Raw genomic sequence first — 26889 nt, forward strand, 5'->3', positions numbered from 1 at the left:
CAAACGTTTCTACGGGGTGCAGGTGGGCTGCCGTACAGTCACAGTTATAACGACAGGAGAAAAGAAAACGAACACAGACCGCCGAGGACGTTCCACAATGACAATTTTAACGGAAACTACAACAGGGCCCAACAGCTGCGTTACCGTATGAATGTACCAGACACCAGATTTCATCCACCAGACACTGCTAATAATCAAAACGGCAGAACTGTACAGTTGATAGAACACATACCAAACTCCCAAGCTGAAAATCACATATCGGAAGAATTATGACTAGAGAAAACCTGCAATGAATCTATTAATGTCGATACTATGAAATCACACAGAGAAAACATAACGACCTAAAATGCCATTACATTTGACGACGTGAGAGACACATTGTTACAGGAAAAACCAATCCTACAGAAAACAATATATCACCCAATAATAGAGATAAATTTACAGTCGCACAATATTTTAGCGATAATTGATTCAGGTTCACCTATGTGCGTAATTAACGAAGACACATTTAACAGATGCAATAGCAATAATGATTACCCAGTATTTCCTTTAAACAGACCGAAGGTCAAGGGAGCTTTTGCAGGAAAAGGCATTGAAGTTAAAAGACAGACACAATTAACATTTGTTTTTGCAGGGGAAACGTTCCACAGTGATTGTTGGATAGTTCCGAATTTAACAACAGACATGATATTAGGAATAAATTTTCTTGTTCAGTACGATGCGAAGATTGACTTCAAATCGTCATACCTCACACTACAAAAGGAAAACAGGGAAGTGATCGTAAGATTTCAGAACACAGTATCCTCCGAAGAACAAAATATGCACAGGATCGAGATTATTACTGATTCTCAAGATAACGATTGTTATATCGCACTATACACGAACACACTTAATAATGACTTGGTAGAGGAACAGGAGTACAATATGTTCGAGACAATTACACGCAAGGTAGACAATAGTGTAGCAAAATGCGACGCAGAACGCACAGAACTTGAAAATATTCTGGTACAACACAAAGCAGTTTTTGCCAATGTTCCAGGAACAATGACAGGATTTATGTACGAATTTCAGGTGAAACCACACGAGACTTTCAAAGCAAAGCATTATCCAATCCCACACATACACACAGAAGCAGTTAAGAAAGAATTACGAGCAATGATCGATCAAGGAATAATAGAACCAGCAGCCAGCCAATATATAAATCCACTACACATTGTTGAAAAGAAGGATGGATCACTACGTTTAGTTTTAGATTCACGTCAAGGTAATAAAATAATCATTACAGAAACCGACCGACCACAGACGTTAGAAGAGTTACTGCAAAAATTTCATGGCACCTCCATTTATACTACACTCGACCTCAAATCAGGGTTTTGGCAAATCCAACTACACCCAAATTGCCGAAAATATACGGCATTTCTTTGCTTTGGGGAATGCTATCAATTTTGTAAACTTCCGTTTGGACTAACGATTTCGTCTGCCGCCTTTATACGAGGCATGAATACTATTCTACCACAAGATCTGAAAAACAAAATTACTACATATGTCGATGACATTTTAATTGCAGCAGAAAACTGGGAACAACACAATCATACTCTTCAACAATTACTGAATACATTCGAGCAGAATGGTATAACTATAAACTTGCGTAAATCTGAATTTGGTAAAGCGTCAATAAAATTTCTAGGGCACATTATCTCACAAACAGGTATCGCACCAGACCCTGAAAAATTGCAAGCACTGAAAGACATCGACGTGCCAACAAACAAAAAGGAACTTCGGAGCTTTTTAGGTCTTATCAATTATTTTAGAAAATTTATCCACTACAAAGCATTAGACACGCCCTTGCTATACCAGCTTACAAGTAAAAACACACTTTCGTCATGGAATGAAGACGTTGAAGCTGAATTCGAGAACTTGAAAGAAGCATTATTAAAAGCACCTTTGTTATCACACCCTGACCCAACACAAAACTTTTCCGTTGCAACAGATAGTTCAACCACAGCACTAGGAGTACATATTTTCCAAGAAATAAAGGAAGAAGATACGACAGTCGTGAAACACATTGCTTTTGCAAGCAGGATACTTTCTCCAGCAGAGCGCAATTATTCTGTAACAGAATTAGAGACACTATGTGTAATTTACGCTTTTAAGCGATTCCGTCATTTTCTATATGGCCGACATACAACAATATATACCGATCACCGAGCAATCCAGTTTTTATTGTCAGCAAAACTTACGCACGATAGATTAAGCCGCTGGAAATTATACTTACAAGAGTTTGATTTTACCATTATACACATTCCAGGCACGCAGAATACTGTTGCCGACGCATTGTCGAGGTCCATTCACAATAAACTCATGGAGAAAGAAAATACCTTTTGCTACAACAACCATAGTATTATGTATATTAAACAAGTAGCTTTCGAAAACTTTATATCAGCAGCATTACAGGATATAGAGAGAGAACAGCAGAAAGATGAAACACTGAAAGAGATTGTAACGCTTTGGAAAGACAGAAGTAACGCTAAAGTCAGACTTCATTACACTGTACATCAAAATATACTCTTTATTCGATCATACCGAGACGGTAATAATTGGCTTTTATGCATTCCGGAAGGGATCGTAAATAAACTGATATGGTATACACATCTAAGTTATGGACACTACGGAGCGAGGAAATGCTTTCTGATTCTGCGACAAAATTGCCACTTTAATAACATGGAAAAACACATAAGAAAAGTAATAGCATCATGCAAGATATGTCAAAAAGCTAAATCATCAACAGTGTCACACATTCCACCATTGTATCCCATCATACCGGTTAAGTTAAGACACATGGCAGCAGTGGATCTTTTCGGTCCAATCCCCAGAACAAATAATGGTTATAGTTATATTTTTGTAGCTGTAGAACTAACATCCAAATTTGTAACATTTTCTCCACTAAGGAAAGCAACAGCAAGAACAGTATCAAGAGCGTTTGTAAGAGATTTTCTATCAGTAGTAGGACGTGTACAGAAGGTTATTTCGGATAACGGTCCGCAGTTTAGGTCAGACGTATGGAAGAAAATGTTAGAAAGTAAGAACATAACACCTATTTACATATCAAGATATCACAGTTCTTCCAAACCATCAGAAAGAATAATGAAAGAGATCGGGAAGTTATGCAGAATTTATTGTCATAAAAGACATACAACATGGGATAAATATATTTTACAGTTTCAAGAAGTGATAAATGCAATACCCAATGAATCTACGATGCTATCACCAACCGTAATACTGACAAATAAAGACCCACCGAACAAAATTACCGAACTAATTACTTTTCCTAAGACGCGTAGGCTTCGACATTGTGAAATAATAGACACAGCATTAGCAAACACTAAAAGAGCTGCAGATCGGCGGAAGAAACAACAGAAGCAGGTAAGTCGACTACAGAAGTACGAGATTGGCGACAAAGTACTGATTCGCACTCATTTTCTTTCCAACAAAGGTAAGCACAGATGCCGTAAATTCGAACTTCTGTATGCAGGCCCTTACAGAGTTCGTAATATTCCACACGCTAATGTAGTGCATGTGGAAACGCTACGTAAGAAGAAATCATCAGGGAATCATCATGTATCTAACGTGAAACATTTCTTGACTTAAATTTTTGCATTTCAGCTGACGAAAGGACGGCGTGACACGTAAGTATGCAACAATGGTAGTTTCAGCGCGCTTCAGTAACAAACAAAGCCGCGACACGCAGCGGGCCGCTAATATTTCACCGTACCTTAAAGAACACAGCAGTACTTAATGATGCTACGCCAGCCAAGACAAATAAAAACACGAGAAACATTTCCTAACTTAAAGAGAACATGCAGACAACGACACGACGTATGAATTTGTGCACTGAGAGCTCATAAATGAAAGAAATTTTTTTTATAACGTGACATAATTACTTAAGAAAATGTCGATTTTTGCAATAGCTAAACTGATAATATAGATCGTTCATTAATCAATTATTTTAGTGGTAACATTAACATGTACTCTTTATTCCAGAATGCAGCATTGTTGTCACACGTCATCAAAATGAAACGTAGTTTTAGTTAGAATAAGGATGTGAATCTTTAGGTCACGCAGATAGCTGACGCTAATTGTCATTACAGAAATTTTATAGGTCATGCCGGGAGCTGACGTGATTTTGCAGCAGTTAATATTATGATAAAGTGTTTTATAGGTCATGCCAGGAGCGGACGAGAAGTACCAGAAGATGTTTATTGAAGTCATGCCGTGCACTGACGATAATTAATACTGAATGTTTTATAATAAGTCATGCCGTGCGCTGACGTTAATTAATGCTGAATGTTTATAACAGGTTATGCAGAGAGTTGACACAGATGCAGAAGAAGAATGTGTATGTTATGTTAGTATATAAGAAATGTATAATGTTAAGAAATAATTTTGCTAGCATGTGACACATTGCAACACTATGGATGGGGACCACACATTACAATGTCTAACCAGAATAATGTTTACCTTAATTTTCAGCTGCAAAAGAATACTTTAAATAATTTTATGACAGTAATTTTATTGTATATTATGACCTGACATTTGACGACTCATAACTGACGACTACACCCCTGAATGGAAGATAAAATTTTAGGACAGTAAGTCAAGAAATGCATTGTCAATAAAATTTATAATTAATGATGTAAGAAACTAAGATATGTAAATACAGAATAAGTAATAATGTACTTGTCTATAACAAATCTGTATACTATCAAATACTGAATAAGTAGGAACTTTTATGTCTTTTATATATGGGAATAATTTTCTGGAAGAATTCTTAAATTAAAACTACATATTGTTACAAATTACGACACAACATATTTTGTCATAGGGAAAATTATTTGGTAGTCAAATTATGGTACCAACAATGTCCGTGAACCCATTGCCAAAACAATTTTACCTGTACCTTAATTCCTGTGCATCCCCATGGTTATTGAGCACAGAATCAGTGAATTGTGAAACACGTGACTTCAACCAATGATGTTCTCGACGAGGTGTTTGCATACCTAGATGCACACCACAGCCCGATGTATGTCAATTGGTGCCTGCATACCTAGATACACACCACAGTATGATGTACGACAATAGGTGTTTGCATACCAAGATGCACACCACCAACCTTAATGGACCATTGGAGATGGAACTTAATACTGATGTGGCTGCGGCAACTCAGGCTATTCGACGACGTACTTAGTGTTTGGGTACACTGAAACTATGGAGCAAGGCAATGATGGAACCACATGACGAAACCTGGTGTTGTGCTATGTGAGGGAAAGGAACAGACTTTTGAGTGCATTCACAGACAGTTGCCAGTGCTTTGACCATGCTATCCAATTCCTTTTGTACCTTCCTTAATTGTGGTACTAAGAGATGTCAATTTGAATTAAATGTTTCATAATGTAAACTTTCAATTGCTTCATATGATCTGTATATTGATTTTCACATTTACTCTTATTCTTGTTGTTAAATTTAAGGGAACCAAATTTTACTTGATGTACAATTCATACTAAAACCCTTTCTATTTACATATTCTCTTTATTAGAGATGGACAAATCATTTCGTATGACAGCATTTGTGTATATACTTTGTTCAAACTATTTTCTATAATCAAATTTTATACTTATGTTGAGTCCATATGACTCAACAACGTAGTAAAATTTTAAGAAAGCCGAGTAGCGGCATATGTAATTATGTAATAGGCGTATTTAAACTGTTTTAGCATGTAATTATCTGAACTGTTTCTTATTTAAATTGTTTTGTTAATTAAATTGCATTGTGTATTATTGAGAAAGAGCGGGAAACCGCGCATAGATACATTTTGAGAAAGAGCGGGAAACAGCACGCAGTAATACATCTGTAATGGTAGCAGGGATTGTCTGCACCAAAAACCATTGTTGGCGGCGAGACCGCACTTTTGTAGCATTGAGCGTTGGAAGCGAGCAGTTGCGAGTAAGATGTGAGACGAGGCAGTCGTAGCTAGCGAGACATGAGAGGAGGTCGCTGTAAGCGAGTTATGAATTAACACTTTGAAAGAAGCGGTGTGCTCGCCAGCCACTCGCTATATGTAGCGCAATGCTAGTTTTTAAGAATTTTTGTAAAGAACTATGCCCCTTGTAATTGTTTGTCAAGATCGTTCTCAGAATATAGTTATGTAATTTTGATGGAAAATTAGGTATGTAGCGCAACGCTACTTTTTAAGAATTTTTGTAAAGAACTATACCCCTTGTAATTGTTTGTCAAGATCGTTCTCAGAATATAGTTAACTTCTACCAGATTAAATGCATTAAGAATTTTCTATCCCAAAATCATTCACGTAAATGCTTTACGGAATTTATTGTTATCTTAAAAGAAAAGTCTAAACTGAGCTTCAGCTTTTATCAAATCTAAATTAACTTCAACTTAAAGAATTCCAGTCACAAAGTATTATGAAACTCCACCAGCAGCTTATAATTATGTTAAAAAGAAGTAAGTATATTCATTCCACAGTTTGCTGTAGCAGTCAGATGGCGATCCAGTATAAATAATTAAAGGTAAGAATCAGTCTTAATAATTTCAGGTAACGACTGAGGGCCACGGCGACAACACATTTTATGTTTCGTCGTAATAATCAGCAGGTAGTCTTGACAGAGCAGCAGTTAAAAGATTTTAAGAGACGCAGCGTTCAGTCAGCAAGCAAACGTTCATCCAATATTAGACGGGAAGGTTTCAATTGAAACGGACGACTTGGGACGTCAGGTAGTATAATATATGTTTAAAAAAATGACTAAATTACTCCATCTGTATTAAGATGTTGGTTTTATTGGCAACTAGTATCGATGTTGTTACATCATCATCTTCAGGCCCTAAATACAACATACCATACATGATCAACCGATGCAACAACAGTAATTTATGAGTTATTATGCAAAACAATTATATTTTAACCATATTAAATAATGGATAATTTTAATGAAACTAATTATATTTTTGGTCATTTCCGTTAAAATGCCATCACTGTGGACATTAGACATTTACATGGTATCACTAAATACAAATGAAGTTGTATATGCACAATCGTTTTATTATAGGTTAATATCAGGTATTAAAATGGGAGTATATAAAAGCTTAAGTGACAAGCCGTTATTCTAATGGATAATAATATAGGCGTGGAACATTGTAATTTTTTTTATCTTTGGTGCTGAAGTTGTCTTTGTTACGATGTTTGAACCACTAGTTTTACCTTCATATCAGTTACTACCGGCCTTCCGCATGGAACACGCCTATCTCAGAACTGACTGATAGTGTTGGACACATACGGTTACTGTCAACAAGTATGGTGAGTTACTTGTAAAATGTTATCTACTTAGACGTCCTACACGTCGTAATAACGAAGCACAACCGTTTCTCCGTCCGCTTACCGCTTGTTACTGTTGCATCACTTTTAGAATGGCTTAGCGTCCTTGTAGATTTAATGTCAACTTGCTTTACGATACTTGAACTGTTTCCCCCGCGTGTAGGGATTGCTCTGTTTAATACTGATTATAAGATAATAGTTCACGTGTTTATATCCGCTTATACCTACTATAGAGGTCAATGTGTTGTCACTTCTATGAGTAACTTGCCCTCCTTAGACAGATTTTATACTTGGTACTTTATCAACTTCCGTTATTAGAGTCAGTTTATCTTAATCAGTAAGTTGGTCCTATAGTCAAAATAATTGTGCTTCCAACTTTCATGCTCGTTTCTTGTAAATCAGTGGGTAGCCAATATGCATTATAATTCTATACAACAACTGAATTATAAAGATAAGTAAAATGAATAAGTCCCCATGTTGTAGTAGTGACTGGTCCAGTAGACTATTTACCCATAGTAAATAGAGATCAAGCGCGTCATTGATCGTAGTTAACTCGATTTGACACTCGATGAAATCACATACGTAATACAAGAGTTACACATCCTGTATTTTACTGAGTGGCTGTGTCTGTGTGTATTTATTAGAGGAACAACAAATAGGTTACATATATGACCGTTTATTTCAACTGACATTACCTAGATTGCTTCCATTTAGGGCATTGCTTTTGACCATGTAAACTTACTGGAATTGATTATTTTAGACCCTGCTCATAGTCTTCGATGATACACCGACATATAAATTATTTCAGCAACGCGTTAACGTATACTTTTATTGGAATGAATAGTTTTTTAAATTGATTAGTATGTATTTTACACTATTGACTACCTTGTATCAGTTTGGTTTCACACCAGGTTTCGGTCTCTTAACATTTCTTTTGAGGTGTTAGGAACGATGTTATCTAAGTAAATTACGCCACTTTTACTTTAGTATGACGACAGTACAGAATTTTGCAAATGTGACTCTAGTCTACCTTACCCACCGTTCACTACTAGTAAACAATGAAGGTTACCTAACATATGTCTGATTGGCAATGCGTATATTCTCCTTTTTATAGTTCATTATTTAAAAAAAAAATTACAATGTTCCACGCCCATATTGTTATCCATTAGAATAACGCCTTGTCACTTAAGCTTTTATACACTCCCATTTTTAATACCTGATATTAACCTATAATAAAACGATTGTGGCAGCCGGTGCGGCCGAGCGGTTATAGGCGCTTCAGTCTGGATCCGCGGGACCGCTACGGCCGCAGGTTCCTATCCTGCCTCGGGCATGGATGTGTGTGAAGTCCTTAGGTTAGTTAGGTTTGAATAGTTCTAAGTTCTAGGGGACTGATGACCTCAGATGTTAAGTCCTATAGTTCTCAGAGCCATTTGAACCATTTTTAAAACGATTGTGCATATACATTTGTATTTAGTGATACCACGTAAATGGCTAATGTCCACAGAGATGGAATTTTAACGGAAAATAACCAAAAATTTAATTAGTTTCATTAAAATTACTCATTATGTAATATGGTTATAATAGAATTGTTTTGCATAATAACTCATAAATTACTATCGTTGCATTGGTTGTTTTATGTATGGTATGTTCTATTTAGGGCCTGAAGATGATGTTGTAACAACATCGAAAACAGTTGGCAATGAAAGCAACACCGTAATACAGCTGGAGGAATTTCGTCATTTTTAACATATATATTACTTCCTCCCACATACATCTCGTGTAATGACCACGATGATAAAGTTCGAGAAATTAGAACTAATACGGATGATTACCGAAAATCATTCTTCCCACGTGTCAATTGCGAATGGAACAACGTAGGGGTGATTAACCAGTGGCACCCTCCGCTACAGACCATTAGGTGGGCTGCGGTGTATGATGTAGGTCACATAAAGCAGCCATTCTCATGAGTCATACCTCTCTAGCTCTTCGAATCATGGTGTGCAGAGATGTTGGATATGGGAACAGGACTGATTTGTTAATTGTTGAATGGAGAAGGTAAATAATCGCCAATATGCGTCAGAGATGGTAAACGCTATTCTCATACCCTTCATCGCCAGGGTACCAAATAAGCATATTCCAGCCATTGAATTCAAGACTCCTAGCTGCAGTTCATGAACGCCTCGAATGATGCACGAATCCTAGTCTGAATTGGAGATTCCCTTGTCCCCCCGCCTCCCCCCCTCCCCCCTTCCCTATGTTATGTCTCGGGTTCCATGGTAAAACTTATACTTTCATATCATCTCCTGCCACCAATCTTCAAAAACTAACATACAATATGTTTCGGGAATGGCAAGAAAATCGTCTTTGTGACTTTCTGAGGTTCTGTGCTTCCATGGCACAACAGATACAAGGGTGTTTTCGCCCCTTGCTGGGTCACACATGCTGCTTTCACTTACAGACTTCAGTTCTGAATGGAATGAGAGGTTAATCATATAATATCCGTTATGTGGTGAACATCTCCAGACAGTTTAATAAATTGTTGATTTATCTGGTAACGAATATGCAACAGTCGCCTTTTTACGATTTATTCAACCGTGAACGTGTTTTAGAGCCACTCCAGGCTCACCATCAGATCGACGTGTAACAAGAATACTATGTTGTCGACAAAGTATAGTTAGATGTAGTGCTGATAAGTGCACTGCCCTGTGATATCCATATAATATCTCTTCCTATTAATAGCTTTACAGTATTAAACCAAATACAGCTACATACTTTGTACATTTGTGTATGTAGCTTGATAATGTACATTATAGGAAGAGGCCTGATATAAATACCACAAGGCAGTGCACACAGCAACACTTCGTCTAGCTACACTATGTCGACAACATAGTATTATTGTAACATGTCCATCTGATGATGAGCCTGCAGCGGCTCGAAAACATGTTCATGGCTGAATCAGTAGTAAAGAAAACGACTGGCTGCATATTTATTACGAGAAAAATCGCCAGTTTAAATCACAATGGCAGTTCGTCATCCAAAATGGATATACTGAAAAATGTAATAAAGTTGTGCATTTCTGTCAGTGTATATTGGGGGACAAAGATGCTGTTCGAGACACTGCGATTAAATGTACTAAGGTACAATCTACAAAAGTGCGAGTTCTTTCAAGAGCCAGTGGAGTATTTAGACCACATACTGCGTCATAAAGGACTTCCACCGACTCAGCAACATGTGGAGGTCAAAGGAAAAATCCAAGTGACTAAGAACTTTAAAAACTTTAGTCATTCCCCGAGAAAATAAATGCTAAATTTGTAGTAAATGCCGCCTAGAGTGCCACACCCCTTATAATCTGTGCAAGAAAATTCCAAAGTATGAAGGGTCACAGCTTGCTTTCGTGGCATTAAGACATTATTTAAAATCTGCTCCTTGTCTGGTGACCTACGACGCATCAATACTTCTTGTCCTGGCCGCTGACGCATCTCAGCATGTCATCGGATGCTCTGACAAAAGAGATGACTTGCATGAACAATCTCTCGCATACGCATCTAAAACGCCCGCTTCAGCCCACGCAGGTGAAACTTCTGCATGGTCGCCACAAGGGCCAGAGGGTAGCCTGAAGTACACAACATCCCCACTCCAGACCAACCATCGCCCCTGTTGCTCGCTATCAGTACGGCGGCCATAATATCGACAGAATACATACGGCCCTACGTGCTCATTAAATGGGGGAGTGTTGAAACATCTCCGTCACATGTGAGCGAGGACGATACGCTACATGGTCTGCTATGAACGACGCCTCCGGTGTTGCATAGAGGCGCTGGGGACGGTCACCGGTCACATGGACCTGGGCGCTGACCTCAACCCAAAGATGAAAGCTGGTCATCAGGTTGCTACAAGTTACTTTGAGTTGTGCTCTAATAAGTTTACATTTCCTTGACAGCATGCTTTCCTGACGTTGCTGTTTCATGGATTTCAACAGGACTGTGTTTTTGTGGGCGTTCTAATATTTACGACGACTCGTGCAGACTGGAATTGTGAACTATCAAACGACAGCAGTATCTATACTTTTGTGTAATAAACAGGGTGTTGCACCATAGTGGCTTTAATAAGAAGGGAGTACTAGATATAAAGTCATTCATCGATTTACTCTACCATTCATACATTAATTTGTTGATTCATTCCTTCATTTACATTCACTCATTCTGTAATCCTCCCCCCATGAACCATGGACCTTGCCGTTGGTGGGGAGGCTTGCGTGCCTCAGCGATACAGATGGCCGTACCGTAGGTGCAACCACAACGGAGGGGTATCTGTTGAGAGGCCAGACAAACGTGTGGTTCCTGAAGAGGGGCAGCAGCCTTTTCAGTAGTTGCAGGGGCAACAGTCTGGATGATTGACTGATCTGGCCTTGCAACATTAACCAAAACGGCCTTGCTGTGCTGGTACTGCGAACGGCTGAAAGCAAGGGGAAACTACAGCCGTAATTTTTCCCGACGACATGCAGCTTTACTGTATGATTAAATGATGATGGCATCCTCTTGGGTAAAATATTCCGGAGGTAAAATAGTCCCCCATTCGGATCTCCGGGCGGGGACTACTCAGGAGGATGTCGTTATCAGGAGAAAGAAAACTGGCATTCTACGGATCGGAGCGTGGAATGTCAGATCCCTTAATCGGGCAGATAGGTTAGAAAATTTAAAAAGGGAAATGGATAGGTTAAAGTTAGATATAGTGGGAATTAGTGAGGTTCGGTGGCAGGAGGAACAAGACTTCTGGTCAGGTGACTACAGGGTTATAAACACAAAATCAATTAGGGGTAATGCAGGAGTAGGTTTAATAATGAATAGGAAAATAGGAATGCGGGTAAGCTACTACAAACAGCATAGTGAACGCATTATTGTGGCCAAGATAGATACGAAGCCCACACCTACTACAGTAGTACAAGTTTATATGCCAACTAGCTCTGCAGATGATGAAGAAATTGAAGAAATGTACGACGAAATAAAAGAAATTATTCAGATAGTGAAGGGAGACGAAAATTTAATAGTAATGGGTGACTGGAATTCGAGTGTAGGAAAAGGGAGAGAAGGAAACATAGTAGGTGAATATGGATTGGGGCTAAGAAATGAAAGAGGAAGCCGCCTAGTAGAATTTTGCACAGAGCACAACTTAATCATAGCTAACACTTGGTTTAAGAATCATGAAAGAAGGTTGTATACGTGGAAGAACCCTGGAGATACTAAAAGGTATCAGATAGATTGTATAATGGTAAGACAGAGATTTAGGAACCAGGTTTTAAGTTGTAAGACATTTCCAGGGGCAGATGTGGACTCTGACCACAATCTATTGGTTATGACCTGTAGATTAAAACTGAAGAAACTGCAAAAATGTGAGAAATTAAGGAGATGGGACCTGGATAAACTGAAAGAACCAGAGGTTGTACAGAGTTTCAGAGAGAGCATAAGGGAACAATTGACAGGAATAGGGGAAAGAAATACAGTAGAAGAAGAATGGGTAGCTCTGAGGGATGTAGTAGTGAAGGCAGCAGAGGATAAAGTAGATACAAAGACGAGGGCTGCTAGAAATCCTTGGGTAACAGAAGAAATATTGAATTTAATTGATGAAAGGAGAAAATATAAAAATGCAGTAAATGAAGCAGGCAAAAAGGAATACAAACGTCTCAAAAATGAGATCGACAGGAAGTGCAAAATGGCTAAACAGGGATGGCTAGAGGACAAATGTAAGGATGTAGAGGCTTATCTCACTAGGGGTAAGATAGATACTGCCTACAGGAAAATTAAAGAGACCTTTGGAGAGAAGAGAACCATGTGTATGAATATCAAGAGCTCATATGGCAGCCCAGTTCTAAGCAAAGAAGGGAAGGCAGAAAGGTGGAAGGAGTATATAGAAGGCTTATACAAGGGCGATGTACTTGAGGACAATATTATGGAAATAGAAGAGGATGTAGATGAAGACGAAATGGGAGATACAATACTGCGTGAAGAGTTTGACAGAGCACTGAAAGACCTGAGTCGAAACAAGGCCCCCGGAGTAGACAACATTCCATTAGAACTACTGACGGCCTTGGGAGAGCCAGTCATGACAAAACTCTACCAGCTGGTGAGCAAGATGTATGAGACAGGCGAAATACCCTCAGACTTCAAGAAGAATATAATAATTCCAATCCCAAAGAAAGCAGGTGCTGACAGATGTGAAAATTACCGAACTATCAGTTTAATAAGCCACGGCTGCAAAATACTAACGCGAATTCTTTACAGACGAATGGAAAAACTGGTAGATGCAGACCTCGGGGAGGATCAGTTTGGATTCCGTCGAAATGTTGGAACACGTGAGGCAATACTGACCTTACGACTTATCTTAGAAGAAAGATTAAGAAAAGGCAAACCTACGTTTCTAGCATTTGTAGACTTAGAGAAAGCTTTTGACAATGTTGACTGGAATACTCTTTTTCAAATTCTAAAGGTGGCAGGGGTAAAATACAGGGAGCGAATGGCTATTTATAATTTGTACAGAAACCAGATGGCAGTAATAAGAGTCGAGGGGCATGAAAGGGAAGCAGTGGTTGGGAAAGGAGTGAGACAAGGTTGTAGCCTCTCCCCGATGTTATTCAATCTGTATATTGAGCAAGCAGTAAAGGAAACAAAAGAAAAATTTGGAGTAGGTATTAAAATTCATGGAGACGAAGTAAAAACTTTGAGGTTCGCCGATGACATTGTAATTCTGTCAGAGTCGGCAAAGGACTTGGAAGAGCAGTTGAACGGAATGGACAGTGTCTTGAAAGGAGGATATAAGATGAACATTAACAAAAGCAAAACGAGGATAATGGAATGTAGTCAAATTAAATCGGGTGATGCTGAGGGAATTAGATTAGGAAATGAGACACTTAAAGTAGTAAAGGAGTTTTGCTATTTAGGAAGTAAAATAACTGATGATGGTCGAAGTAGAGAGGATATAAAATGTAGACTGGCAATGGCAAGGAATGCGTTTCTGAAGAAGAGAAATTTGTTAACATCGAATATAGATTTATGTATCAGGAAGTCGTTTCTGAAAGTATTTGTTTGGAGTGTAGCCATGTATGGAAGTGAAACATGGACGATAACTAGTTTGGACAAGAAGAGAATAGAAGCTTTCGAAATGTGGTGCTACAGAAGAATACTGAAGATAAGGTGGATAGATCACGTAACTAATGAGGAGGTATTGAATAGGATGGGGGAGAAGAGAAGTTTGTGGCACAACTTGACTAGAAGAAGGGATCGGTTGGTAGGACATGTTTTGAGGCATCAAGGGATCACAAATTTAGCATTGGAGGGCAGCGTGGAGGGTAAAAATCGTAGAGGGAGACCGAGAGATGAGTACACTAAGCAGATTCAGAAGGATGTAGGTTGCAGTAGGTACTGGGAGATGAAGCAGCTTGCACAGGATAGAGTAGCATGGAGAGCTGCATCAAACCAGTCTCAGGACTGAAGACAACAACAACAACAACATTCTGTAATTAAAGTAGGAATAAATGAATGTTTGGTTTAAGTAATAAGTCAATAAATGATAAGACGATGGAATGTACGTGTAAGTGAGAATGGGGTACTTGAATGAATCCATGCAAGAATATGATTATTAAACTGAAGATGACTGGTTGAAAGGATGTACGTGGATGAGTGAAGTATTACTGAATGGAGAAGCGTACAGGTGGTACTGAATAACTGAATGAATGAAGTGGGTAAATGAACAGATGACGAAAAACTAAATTAACACAGTTATTGACCAGACATGTGAATAGCCAAAAGGGACTGAGTGAATTATTTTCTATATTAATGAATAGAAGACTGAGCAGTTGGTACGGAATAAGGGCATAAAATGAATGGAGTAAATAGAACGAATGGAGAAATTAATTACTGGGGAAGTGAATAAATGATGCCAAATAAGAGAACGAGAGAACTAATTAATAAATCAAACCGGGAGTAGTTAGTAGGGATTAAATGCGTGAACCAGTGACATAACTACAGGGACTAAGTAAGTCAAGGAATGAATTTTGAAGTTTTTTAACTAATAAAAATAGGGAAAACGTGATAATGCATGAAGGAAAATTTAAAGGTCTACCGTTCTTAAGAATCTGACACCACTAGCTCATAATGTAAAGAGGGAGGAAGGAAATTTTCTATGGGCTTCTCGAAGTAACCGACCTGCCTTTCGTTTTCAGTGATCTTTTATAACAACTACGAACTACAAATGTGTGAATTCCATCGCTCACAAACCACGGTGCTTCAACCTGTGCAAAACCTATCTCAGTTGAAGGTTTAGATTCGTCACTGGCTGCATCAAGAAGCGTCTCGATGAATACCCAGAATGATTAAGAGAAACCAGGATTGTCGAAAGAGGACCCGATGCCAACTCACTGTCACACTCAAATTAATCACCAGAGAATGATTTTCTGAACACATTAGACATCTGGTTGCATTCGAGAATACGCCTGGCAACATCAACAGCCAGAAACCCTGATGCTCCCATTTGCTTACCCTTCGCCATTGGGGAGAGAACTAGCGCATGGCAGGACCAGCCTCCTGCGCTGCAGCCAAAGATGGTGATGTTGTCGGGGTCTCCGCCAAAGCTGGAAATGTTGTCCCGCACCCACCGCAGCGCCATTACCTGGTCCTTGAAGCCCATGTTGCCAGGAACCACATTGTCGCCTGTGCTCAGGAATCCTGCAACAGAGTGGGTATATACAATGTTGTCAATTACGAGGCGTGTTTTTCAAGTAATTTCGGTCAATACTGAGGCAGTTGTCATAACGCTGTATCAGTTTTTGAATACCCTCCTCATATAAGTCTGCCACCTGACATGTTAACCACTGCACCACCACTGTTTTGACTTCGTCGTCGTCTTGAAGACGCTGACCGCCCAGATGCCTCTTCACGTGCAAGAACAGATGGTAGTCACTGGGCTCAAGATCGGGGTTGTACGGAGGATGAGCTAGACTTTCCCATCGAAAAGATGTGATGAGATCGGTGGTCTGATTCGCCACATGCGAACGGGCATTGTCTTGCAGCAAAACGATGCGCCTGCTAAACTTCCGTGGGCTGTTGCTTTGATTCTGGTGTGACGCAGGCCACCCGTGTTTCATCGCCCGTAACAATTTGGCTTAAGACATCATCACCGTCGTTGTGGTACAGCTCAAGAAAAGTCAATGCACTGTCTAAAGGTTTGGTTTTGTGCACATCCGTCAACATTTTCGGTACCCAACGTGCGCCCAATTTTCGGTAATTCAAGTGCTCGGTCACAATGCCATACAAAACACTACGAGAAACATTAGAAAAGTCATCCCGCTAGGAGGAAATCGTAAAGTGTCTGTTTTCGCTCACCTTATTGTCCACTTTCTGCACCAAACTTGCAATAACGACCGAAGGACGCCCACTCCGTTGTTCATCATGCACATTTGTGCGGCCATCTTTAAATGCTCTCACCCACTTTCTTACCATTCCATCACTCTTAATGTTTTCTCCGTAAACTGCACAGCTCTCACGATGAATATCGATCGCATTTAGGCCTTTAGCACTAAGAAATCTTATAACATCCCGTACTTCACAGTCGGCGGGATTCACCATTATCAGAGGCATCTTAAACACTGTGTACAGAACGTAAACAAGGAAGAATCAGACTATAATGGCATCAGTGAGTAGACTTAGGTACAGGCTTTCATGTAAAAATAAAATTATTGCGCTATCTTAGCGCGTCTTTTTTTAATTTCAAAACGGTACCTACTTAAAAAACACGCCTCGTAAAACTGCTACAAGAGGATGGAGAAAAAATACAATTTACTTCACTATTTGTATAGTAGGTGATTCGGGGAGACAAGCTGTACACAGAACCCACATCTGTAGGAACACTGGTATTGAAGCTGGCCATTGAATCGAACTGAGCTTCGGTGACAACTATCTGCAGCAAACTCCGCAAGCCGCCAGAAAGAGCGTGGCAGAGGATACCTTGTACAGCTGCTTTGTAATCCCTTTCCTGCTCCACTCGCAAATGGGGAGAGGGAAAAAAGACTTCTGAAGTCCCTCTGCATGTGTCCTGAGTCCTCTTATTTTGTCTTCGCGCGATGTATGCTAGTGTTCGTATGTTTGTTCCGCAGACTGTGGGAAATCTGTTCTCTAAACTTTGAAGATAATGTTTCACGAAAACAATGTCTTATTCCTTCCAGAGATTTCCATTGGAGTTCACGGAGCATTTCCGCAGCCCTCGGTATTGATCGACCCTACCGGTAACAAATGTAGCAGCACGCCTCTAAATTGCTTCGATGTCTTCCATTAATCCGACCTGGGTTATGTCCAATACACTCGAGCATATTCAAGAGTCGATCGTACAAGTGTTCCACGAGCGGTTTCCTTTGTGTATGACCAACACGTTCCCATAATTATCCTAATAAACCGAAGTCGACCATTCACCTTCCCTACAAACGATCTTAGGTGCCCGTATCATGTCATGGTACCTTGCAACGTTACGCCTAGATATGTAATCAATGTAGGACTAATTGTGTCAATCGCCACACAACTAATACTGTACTCGAACACTGGTCGACTGTTTTTCCAACTCATCTGCATTAACTTAAACTTTTACACATTTAGAGCAAGCAGCTATTGATCACACCAAATGGAAATTCTAGTCAGTCCTGCTGGGATCTTCAATGACTTATCGAAGGCATTTGATTGGGTCTATTAGAGAAGCTTTTATGGAATATACACTACTGCTCATTAAAATTGCTACACCACGAAGATGACGTGCTACAGACGCGAAAATTTAACCGACAGGAAGAAGATGCTGTGATATGCAAATGATTAACTTTTCAGAGTATTCATACGAGGTTGGAGCCGGTGGCGACAGCTACAACGTGCTAACATGAGGAACGTTTCCAAGCGATTTCTCATACACAAACAGCACTTGACCGGCGTTGCCTGGTCAAACGTTGTGATGCCTCGTGTCAGGAGGAGAAATGCGTACCAACACGTTTCCGACTTTGATAAAGGTCGGATTGTAGCCTATCGCGATTGCGGTTTATCCTATCGCGACATTGTTGCTCGCGTTGGTCAACATCCAATGACTGTTATCAGAATATGGAATCGGTGGGTTCAGAAGAGTAATACGGAACGCCATGCTGGATCCCAACGGCCTCGTACCACTAGCAGTCGATATGACAGGCATCTTATCCGCATGGCTGTAACAGATCGTACAGCCACGTCTCGATCCCTGAGTCAACAGATGGGGACGTTTGCAAGACAACAACCATCTGCACGAACAGTTCGACGACGTTTGCAGCAGCATGGACTATCAGCTCAGAGACCATGGCTGCGATTACCCTTGACGCTGCATCACAGACAGGAGCGCCTGCAATGGTGTGCTCAACGACGAACCTGGGTGCACGAATGGCAAAACGTCATTTTTTCGGATGAATCCAGGTTCTGTTTACAGCATCATGATGGTCGCATCCTTGTTTGGCGCCAACGCGGTGTACGCACATTGGAAGCGAGTATTCGTCATCGCCATACTAGCGCATCGCCGGCATGATGGTATGGGGTGCCACTGGTTACACGTCTCGGTCACCTCTTGTTCGCATTGACGGCACTTTGAACAGTGGACGTTACACTTCAGATGTGTTAAGACCTGTGGCTCTACCCTTCGTCGATCCCTGCGAAACCTTACATTTCAGCAGGATAATGCACGACCGCATGTTGCAGGTCCTGTACGGGCCTTTCTGGATACAGAAAATGTTCGACTGCTGCCCTGGCCAGCACATTCTCCAGATCTCTCACCAAATGAAAACATCTGTCAATGGTGGCCGAGCAACTGGCTCGTCACAATACGCCAGTCACTACTCTTGATGAACTGTGGTATCGTGTTGAAGCTGCATGTGCAGCTGTACCTGAACATGCCATCCAAGCTCTGTTTGACTCAATGCCCCGGCGTATCAAGGATGTTATTACTGCCAGGTGTGGTCGTTCTGGATACTGATTTTTCAGGATCTATGCACCCAAATTGGGTGAAAATGTAACCACATGTCAACACATTTGTGCAGTGAATATCCGTTTATCATCTGCATTTCTCCTTGTTGTGGCAATTTTAAGGGCCAGTAGTGTATGAATCAACACGCACTTGCTTTGGTTTTTATTAAAGATTCAGAAATCATAATGTTGCCCTTAGGATATTCGAATTACACAAAGATCGACGCCACATAATCTGTATGGGAAGAAATTGAATTGGAGGCCCACAGCGTTCGATTACTGGCTAACTTCTGTTCTTGCTTCATTTGAACCAGAAGGAAGAAATTACCCTGTTTACAGGTTATAAAAGCATTGTTGTGAAGCTGTGCAAAGACGCATTAACAGAGAATGTAGTTACTGACTGGTTTTGAACAAATGGGCTAGCTTTGAAATTTGAAAAATAAAAAAACATCGGCAAAATTGCACTGTCAAAAATGTGCGACATCCTATTAACCGATAACACCAACAAGAAAAAAGAATCAGGGCATAAAGTACTAATTTCTTAGGTTTGCATGTTGATGAAGATGTGAACTTGAAAAACTAAATAATACACCTGCTAAAACATTTAGGTTCGGCTACTTTTGCCATAAGAAGAACCGCCAATTTTAGAGATATGGAAGTCACTACTTGAAAATCTTTGCATAGTTTCAAGAGCGTATGTCTTATGAGATAATATTCTGTGGTAATTCCTATCTTAGACAAAAGGTATTCTTTGCCCAGAATAAAATAAACGCAATTAAGTGTGGTGCTGAGTTGCGGATATCTTGCGGGTATCTTTTTACTTAGGTATATTAATCACAGCCCTACTACATATTTAAAAATACACAATATTTTAATTTTTCTGTGGAGACCCTTGACTCTTCGCTGTACACATTGCGACGTCATTCACTGCTCCATTCCAAACGCAGCCGTTGTGTTGTGGTGTTAAAGAAAGCCTACGCATGGTCTGGTAATTCCGTAGTCGATCTGCTGATGGCCTCGGATGAATGGCGCAAGGTAACACACAATGTTGACGGGGTCTATTACTTGTTCTAGGATTGTAAGCGCAGATGTGAAGGGGATTACGACGTGCTTGATGCACACGATCTCGCCGGCGAGATCGTGTACCAGCACTCTCACCTGAAGATGTCGGCCAGTTGGACCGCTGAAATATTGTGTCAAGATGACGTTATGATCCGGCTGCACACCCGAGAAGAATATTATCAATTATTACGCCGGGAAAGCCTTCGTAATCACAGCCCTACACAATATTAGGCAGGTGTACCAGTTTCTTGGGCTCTTCAGTGTATTATGTTTCTTACATATCTATTACTAACGAGCAATTTTTCCTGCCACATTGAATCCTCTCATCGACTACCGTATACTGGCTGCCGTGTCTGCTACGCTAGATTGTCTCTGCCGAAGACCATTAAGGTAACTGCGGCCTTGCCCTATGAGAAGGGTGGTTTCCGAGACTCATCATAAAGTTTTCGGATGATGAGCATTTCTCTTCGTGTTTTAATCTGTTGGAGCCTCTTCTTGAGTTTTTGCCTGTATGTAGTAAGGTTTACTAATATCGAGAGGTTGTAACAATGGAAAATTGTACTGAAATGCAGGAGGATCTGCAGCGAATTGACGCATGGTGCAGGGAATGGCAATTGAATCTCAATGTAGACAAGTGGAATGCGCTGCGAATACATAGAAAGAAAGATCCCTTATCATTTAGCTACAATATAGCAGGTCAGCAACTGGAAGCAGTTAATTCCATAAATTATCTGGGAGTGATTTAAAATGGAATGATCATATAAAGTTGATCGTCGGTAAAGCAAATGGCAGACTGAGATTCATTGGAAGAATCCTAAGGAAATGCAATCCGAAAACAAAGGAAGTAGGTTACAGTACGCTTGTTCGCCCACTGCTTGAATACTGCTCAGTATTGTGGGATCCGTACCAGATAGGGTTGATGGGAGAGATAGAGAAGATCCAACGGAGAGCAGCGCGCTTCGTTACAGGATCATTTAGAAATCGCGAAAGGGTTACGGAGATGATAGATAAACTCCAGTGGAAGACTCTGCAGGAGAGACGCTCAGTAGCTCGGTACGGGCTTTTGTTGAAGTTTCGAGAACATACCTTCACCGAGGAGTCAAGCAGTATATTGCTCCCTCCTTCGAATATCTTGCGAAGACACCATGAGGATAAAATCAGCGAGATGAGAGCCCACACCGAGGCATACCGACAATCCTTCTTTCCACGAACAATAGGAGGATGGAATAGAAGGGAGAACCGATAGAGGTACTCAAGGTACCCTCCGCCACACACCGTCTACATCTACATCTACATTTATATTCCGCAAGCCACCGAACGGTGTGAGGGGAAGGGCACTTAACGTGCGACTTCATTAACTCCCTTTTCTGTTCCAGTCGCGTATGGTTCGCGGGAAGAACGACTGTCTGAAAGCCTCCGCGCGCGCTCGAATCTCTCTAATTTTACATTCGTGATCTCCTCGGGAGATATAACAAGGGGGAAGCAATATATTCGATACCTCATCCAGAAATGCACCCTCTCGAAACCTGGACAGCAAGCTACACCGCGATGCAGAGCGCCTCTCTTTCAGAGTCTGCCACTTGAGTTTTCTAAACAACTCCGTAACGCTATCATGGTTACCAAATAACGCTGTGACGAAACGCGCCGCTCTTCTTTGGATCTTCTCTATTTCCTCCGTCAACCCGATCTGGTACGGATCCCACACTGATGAGCAATACTCAAGTACAGGTCGAACGAGTGTTTTGTAAGCCACCTCCTTTGTTGATAGACTACATTTTCTAAGAACTCTCTCAATGAATCTCAACCTGGTACCCGCCTTACCAACAATTAATTTTATATGATCATTCCACTACAAATCGTTCCGCACGCATACTCCTAGATATTTTACAGAAGTAACTGCTACCAGTGTTTGTTCCGCTATCATAAAATCATACAATAAAGGATCCCTCTTTCTATGTATTCGCAATACATTACATCAGTCTATGTTAAGGGTCAGTTGCCACTCCCTGCACCAAGTGCCTATCCGCAGCATATCTTCCTGCATTTCACTACAATTTTCTAATGCTGCAAGTTCTCTGTATACTACAGCATCATCCGCGAAAAGCCTCATGGAACTTCCGACACTATCTACTAGGTCATTTATATATATTGTGAAAAGCAATGGTCCCATAACACTCCCCTGTGGCACGCCAGAGGTTACTTCAACGTCAGGTGGCTTTGCGCAGTTTGGATGTAGATGTAGAATGTGTGTGGCTATAATGAATTATCTTGAGAAAGAGAGAGATCTATTTATGAAAGCAGATGTTGGTTTATATTCGTTATGTTATAATCATATATACAGCTCTTCTCCATGCTTCCACTCCGGAACACAGAGTAATACTTTTATGCAACTATGTGCTTCACGAGCATGTTAGTGAGATTTCTTAACAATCGATGTCAAATGAATAACAGAGTGGTATTTGCAATTACGATTAGTGTGGGGCAGAGTCCACTCTGTTTTATACTGTATCTGATTCGTGATCGGATATAGCAACCCGGTATTTCATTCACCAAAATGTTTTTGGTTACTTTTTCAAATCTGCGTTATGCAGCAAGTTGTGACGTAACTGTTTAATAACATGTCACATATCGACTTCATATAAATTGATTGCTGTAGAAATATATGTAACTTTATTAGGAAACTTTATTAGGAAAAGACACAAGGTTTGCTAAGTTTGGACAGTGTGACCAGAATTTCTCCACTGTTAGTGTGATGCGGAAGTAGCTGGCTGCAAACCTACGGGCAGTGCGCGCACAAAACAGGAAAATGGCACCCGCGTTTCCCTCACCAAAACAACTGAATGGTCTAGCTTCAGGTGGTGGCATTCCTAAGCCGAAGATACGACGTACGTTTCCAAAAGGCGCGACAAAATTTCTGGTTTTTATGATGAATGGTAGCTAGCTCCAGCTGGGCATGTGTAGAAAGAACGAACCTGTAATGTTCGGTTACAGTATTGCTGGTTTTCTGCTAGTCGTTTAAACATGTGGGCGTAAAGTTGCAAAGCGATATGAAATGGAACGAGCATGTGACAACTGTGGTAGAGAAGGCGAATTGTCGACTTCGGGTTATTGGGAGAATTTTAGGGAAGAGTGGTTCACCTGCAAAGGAGACGGCATATCGGACGTTGATGCGACCTGTTCTTGAGCACTGCTAGAGTGTTTGGGGTCCGCACCAGGTCGGCTTGAATGAAGACATCGAATCAGTTCAGAGGCGGGCTGCTAGATTTGTGGATGGTAGGTTCGAACAACACGTAAGTGTTACGGAGATGCTTCGGGAACTCAAATGGGAACCCCTGGAGGGAAGGTGGCGTTCTTTTCGAGAGACACTATTGAGAATATTTAGAGATGCTTCGGGAACTTCCCTGCAGAGATGCTATTGGAAATATTTAGAGAACCGGCATTTGAAGCTGACTGCTGAATGATTCTAATGCCGCCAACATACAATGCGCGCAAGGACCACAAAGATAAGATTCGAGAGAGTAGGGTTCATACGGAGGCGTATACACTCCTGGAAATGGAAAAAAGAACACATTGACACCGGTGTGTCAGACCCACCATACTTGCTCCGGACACTGCGAGAGGGCTGTACAAGCAATGATCACACGCACGGCACAGCGGACACACCAGGAACCGCGGTGTTGGCCGTCGAATGGCGCTAGCTGCGCAGCATTTGTGCACCGCCGCCGTCAGTGTCAGCCAGTTTGCCGTGGCATACGGAGCTCCATCGCAGTCGTTAACACTGGTAGCATGCCGCGACAGTGTGGACGTGAACCGTATGTGCAGTTGACGGACTTTGAGCGACGGCGTATATTGGGCATGCGGGAGGCCGGGTGGACGTACCGCCGAATTGCTCAACACGTGGGGTGTGAGGTCTCCACAGTACATAGATGTTGTCGCCAGTGGTCGGCGGAAGGTGCACGTGCCCGTAGACCTGGGACCAGACCGCAGCGACGCACGGATGCACGCCAAGACCGTAGCATCCTACGCAGTGCCGTAGGGGACCGCACCGCCACTTCCTAGCAAATTAGGGACACTGTTGCTCCTGGGGTATCGGCGAGGACCATTCGCAACCGTCTCCATGAAGCTGGGCTAAGGTCCCGCACACCGTTAGGCCGTCTTCCGCTCACGCCCCAACATCGTGCAGCCCGCCTCCAGTGGTGTCGCGACAGGCGTGAATGGAGGGACGAATGGAGACGTGTCGTCTTCAGCGATGAGAGTCGCTTCTGCCTTGGTGCCAATGATGGTCGTATGCGTGTTTGGCGCCGTGCAGGTGAGCGCCACAATCAGGACTGCATACGACCGAGGCACACAGGGCCAACACCCGGCATCATGGTGTGGGGAGCGATCTCCTACACTGGCCGTACACCTCTGGTGATCGTCGAGGGGACGCTGAATAGTGCACGGTACATCCAAACCGTCATCGAACCCATCGTTCTACCATTCCTAGACCGGCAAGGTAACTTGCTGTTCCAACAGGACAACGCACGTCCGCATGTATCCCGTGCCACCCAACGTGCTCTAGAAGGTGTAAGTCAACTACCCTGTCCAGCAAGATCTCCGGATCTGTCCCCCATTGAGCATGTTTGGGACTGGATGAAGAGTCGTCTCACGCGGTCTGCATGTCCAGCACGAACGCTGGTCCAACTGAGGCGCCAGGTGGAAATGGCATGGCAAGCCGTTCCACAGGACTACATCCAGCATCTCTACGATCGTCTCCATGGGAGAATAGCAGCCTGCATTGCTGCGAAAGGTGGATATACACTGTACTAGTGCCGACATTGTGCATGCTCTGTTGCCTGTGTCTATGTGCCTGTGGTTCTGTCAGTGTGATCATGTGATGTATCTGACCCCACTAATGTGTCAATAAAGTTTCCCCTTCCTGGGACAATGAATTCACGGTGTTCTTATTTCAATTTCCAGGAGTGTAGACTAGTCGTTTGATTTATCCTGCAGCAGTCTTCCAAATTCAGGCGGCTTCGGCACATATAAACATAATCAGCAGCTCTGAATAATCTGATACTGATGACTGATGTCAATAATTCCTGCGTACTTGTACCCCCATTAATGTTTATCTCGTACCCAACAATTTGAAATTCAATTAAATAATTAAATGTTTAATAGGATATGAATGGTTTCTGTGTCATCTTTTCTTCCTAGATGGCAACGGCCTTGCCGCAGTGAATACACCGGTCCCCGTCAGATCACCGAAGGTAAGCGCTGTCCGGCGTGTCCGGCACTTGGATGGGTGACCATCCGGGCCGCCATGCGCTATTGCGATTTTTCTGGGTGCACTCAGCCACGTGACACCAATCGAGGAGCTACTTGACCGAAGAGTAACGGCTCTGGTCACAGAAAACCATCATAACGACCGGGAGAGTGGTGTGTTGACCACACGCCCCTCCTATCTGCACCCTCATCTGAGGACGATACGGCGGTCGGATGGTCCCGATGGGCCACTTGTGGCCTGAAGACGGAGTGCTGCTTTTCTTCCTTGCGGCCAGATGTTTAACAAATATGGCCAGTACATTTCTAAACTGTGGTCTTGCTGTGACGGTGTTTTTCCTTTTAAAACAGATGCCATTATTAGGAACATTCCCAAGTGGAAGAAGTTCGATATAATTATTTTATTTTGAGTAATTGATCGTCACCTACAAGTGCACTGTGTGATCTTTCATTGCCAGTGCGTTTTATGGTGTTATTTTGCGTACAAGGCGTAACATTAAATAGAATGTGTTGAGTTGGCTAGTGTGCTAGAGACTGCTGAGTCTTTTTGTAAATGTGCCAAGGACAGTACATGATCACGTACCATTAAACTTAATGCTTTTGTATAAGAAGTTTGTATTACTGGGATCCAGTACTAATTCCAAGGTTAAAGAGAATCTCATGTCTATATTTACGTTTCATTCCTTCGTCAGGTTAAGTAAATAATCTACTTTTGCGTGATGGCGACACTGCGCAGATGTGGTGTCACCGCCGCGGTCCGGTAGTAAACGTCGGACCCGCGTGTCGCCACTATCAGTGATTGCAGACCGAGCGCCGCCGCACGGCAGGTCTAGAGAGACTTCCTAGCACTCGCCCCAGTTGTACAGCCGACTTTGCTAGCGATGGTTCACTGACAAAATACGCTCTCATTTGCCGAGACGATAGTTAGCATAGCCTTCAGCTACGTTATCTGCTACGACCTAGCAGGTCTAGAGAGACTTCCTAGCACTCGCACCAGTTGTACAGCCGACTTTGCTAGCGATGGTTCACTGACAAAATACGCTCTCATTTGCCGAGACGATAGTTAGCATAGCCTTCAGCTACGTTATCTGCTACGACCTAGCAGGTCTAGAGAGACTTCCTAGCACTCGCCCCAGTTGTACAGCCGACTTTGCTAGCGATGGTGCACTG

The 26889-nt window shown here is 41.7% G+C and overlaps 1 protein-coding gene across 2 annotated transcripts in view; it reads right to left on the reverse strand.

Annotated features, from left to right (window-relative positions):
* The window catches only part of LOC126285050 (esterase FE4-like), a 131003-nt gene that overhangs the window by 87003 nt on the left and 17111 nt on the right, over nucleotides 1–26889 (reverse strand). For both annotated transcript variants that reach the window (XM_049984374.1, XM_049984378.1), the window contains exon 4: nucleotides 15919–16104. In XM_049984374.1, coding sequence (XP_049840331.1) covers nucleotides 15919–16104 — 186 coding nt within the window. The remainder of the gene's footprint in view (nucleotides 1–15918; nucleotides 16105–26889) is intronic.

This window comes from Schistocerca gregaria, chromosome 1, assembly GCF_023897955.1.
Source record: "Schistocerca gregaria isolate iqSchGreg1 chromosome 1, iqSchGreg1.2, whole genome shotgun sequence".
In the NCBI taxonomy this organism is placed as follows: Eukaryota; Metazoa; Arthropoda; class Insecta; order Orthoptera; family Acrididae; genus Schistocerca; species Schistocerca gregaria.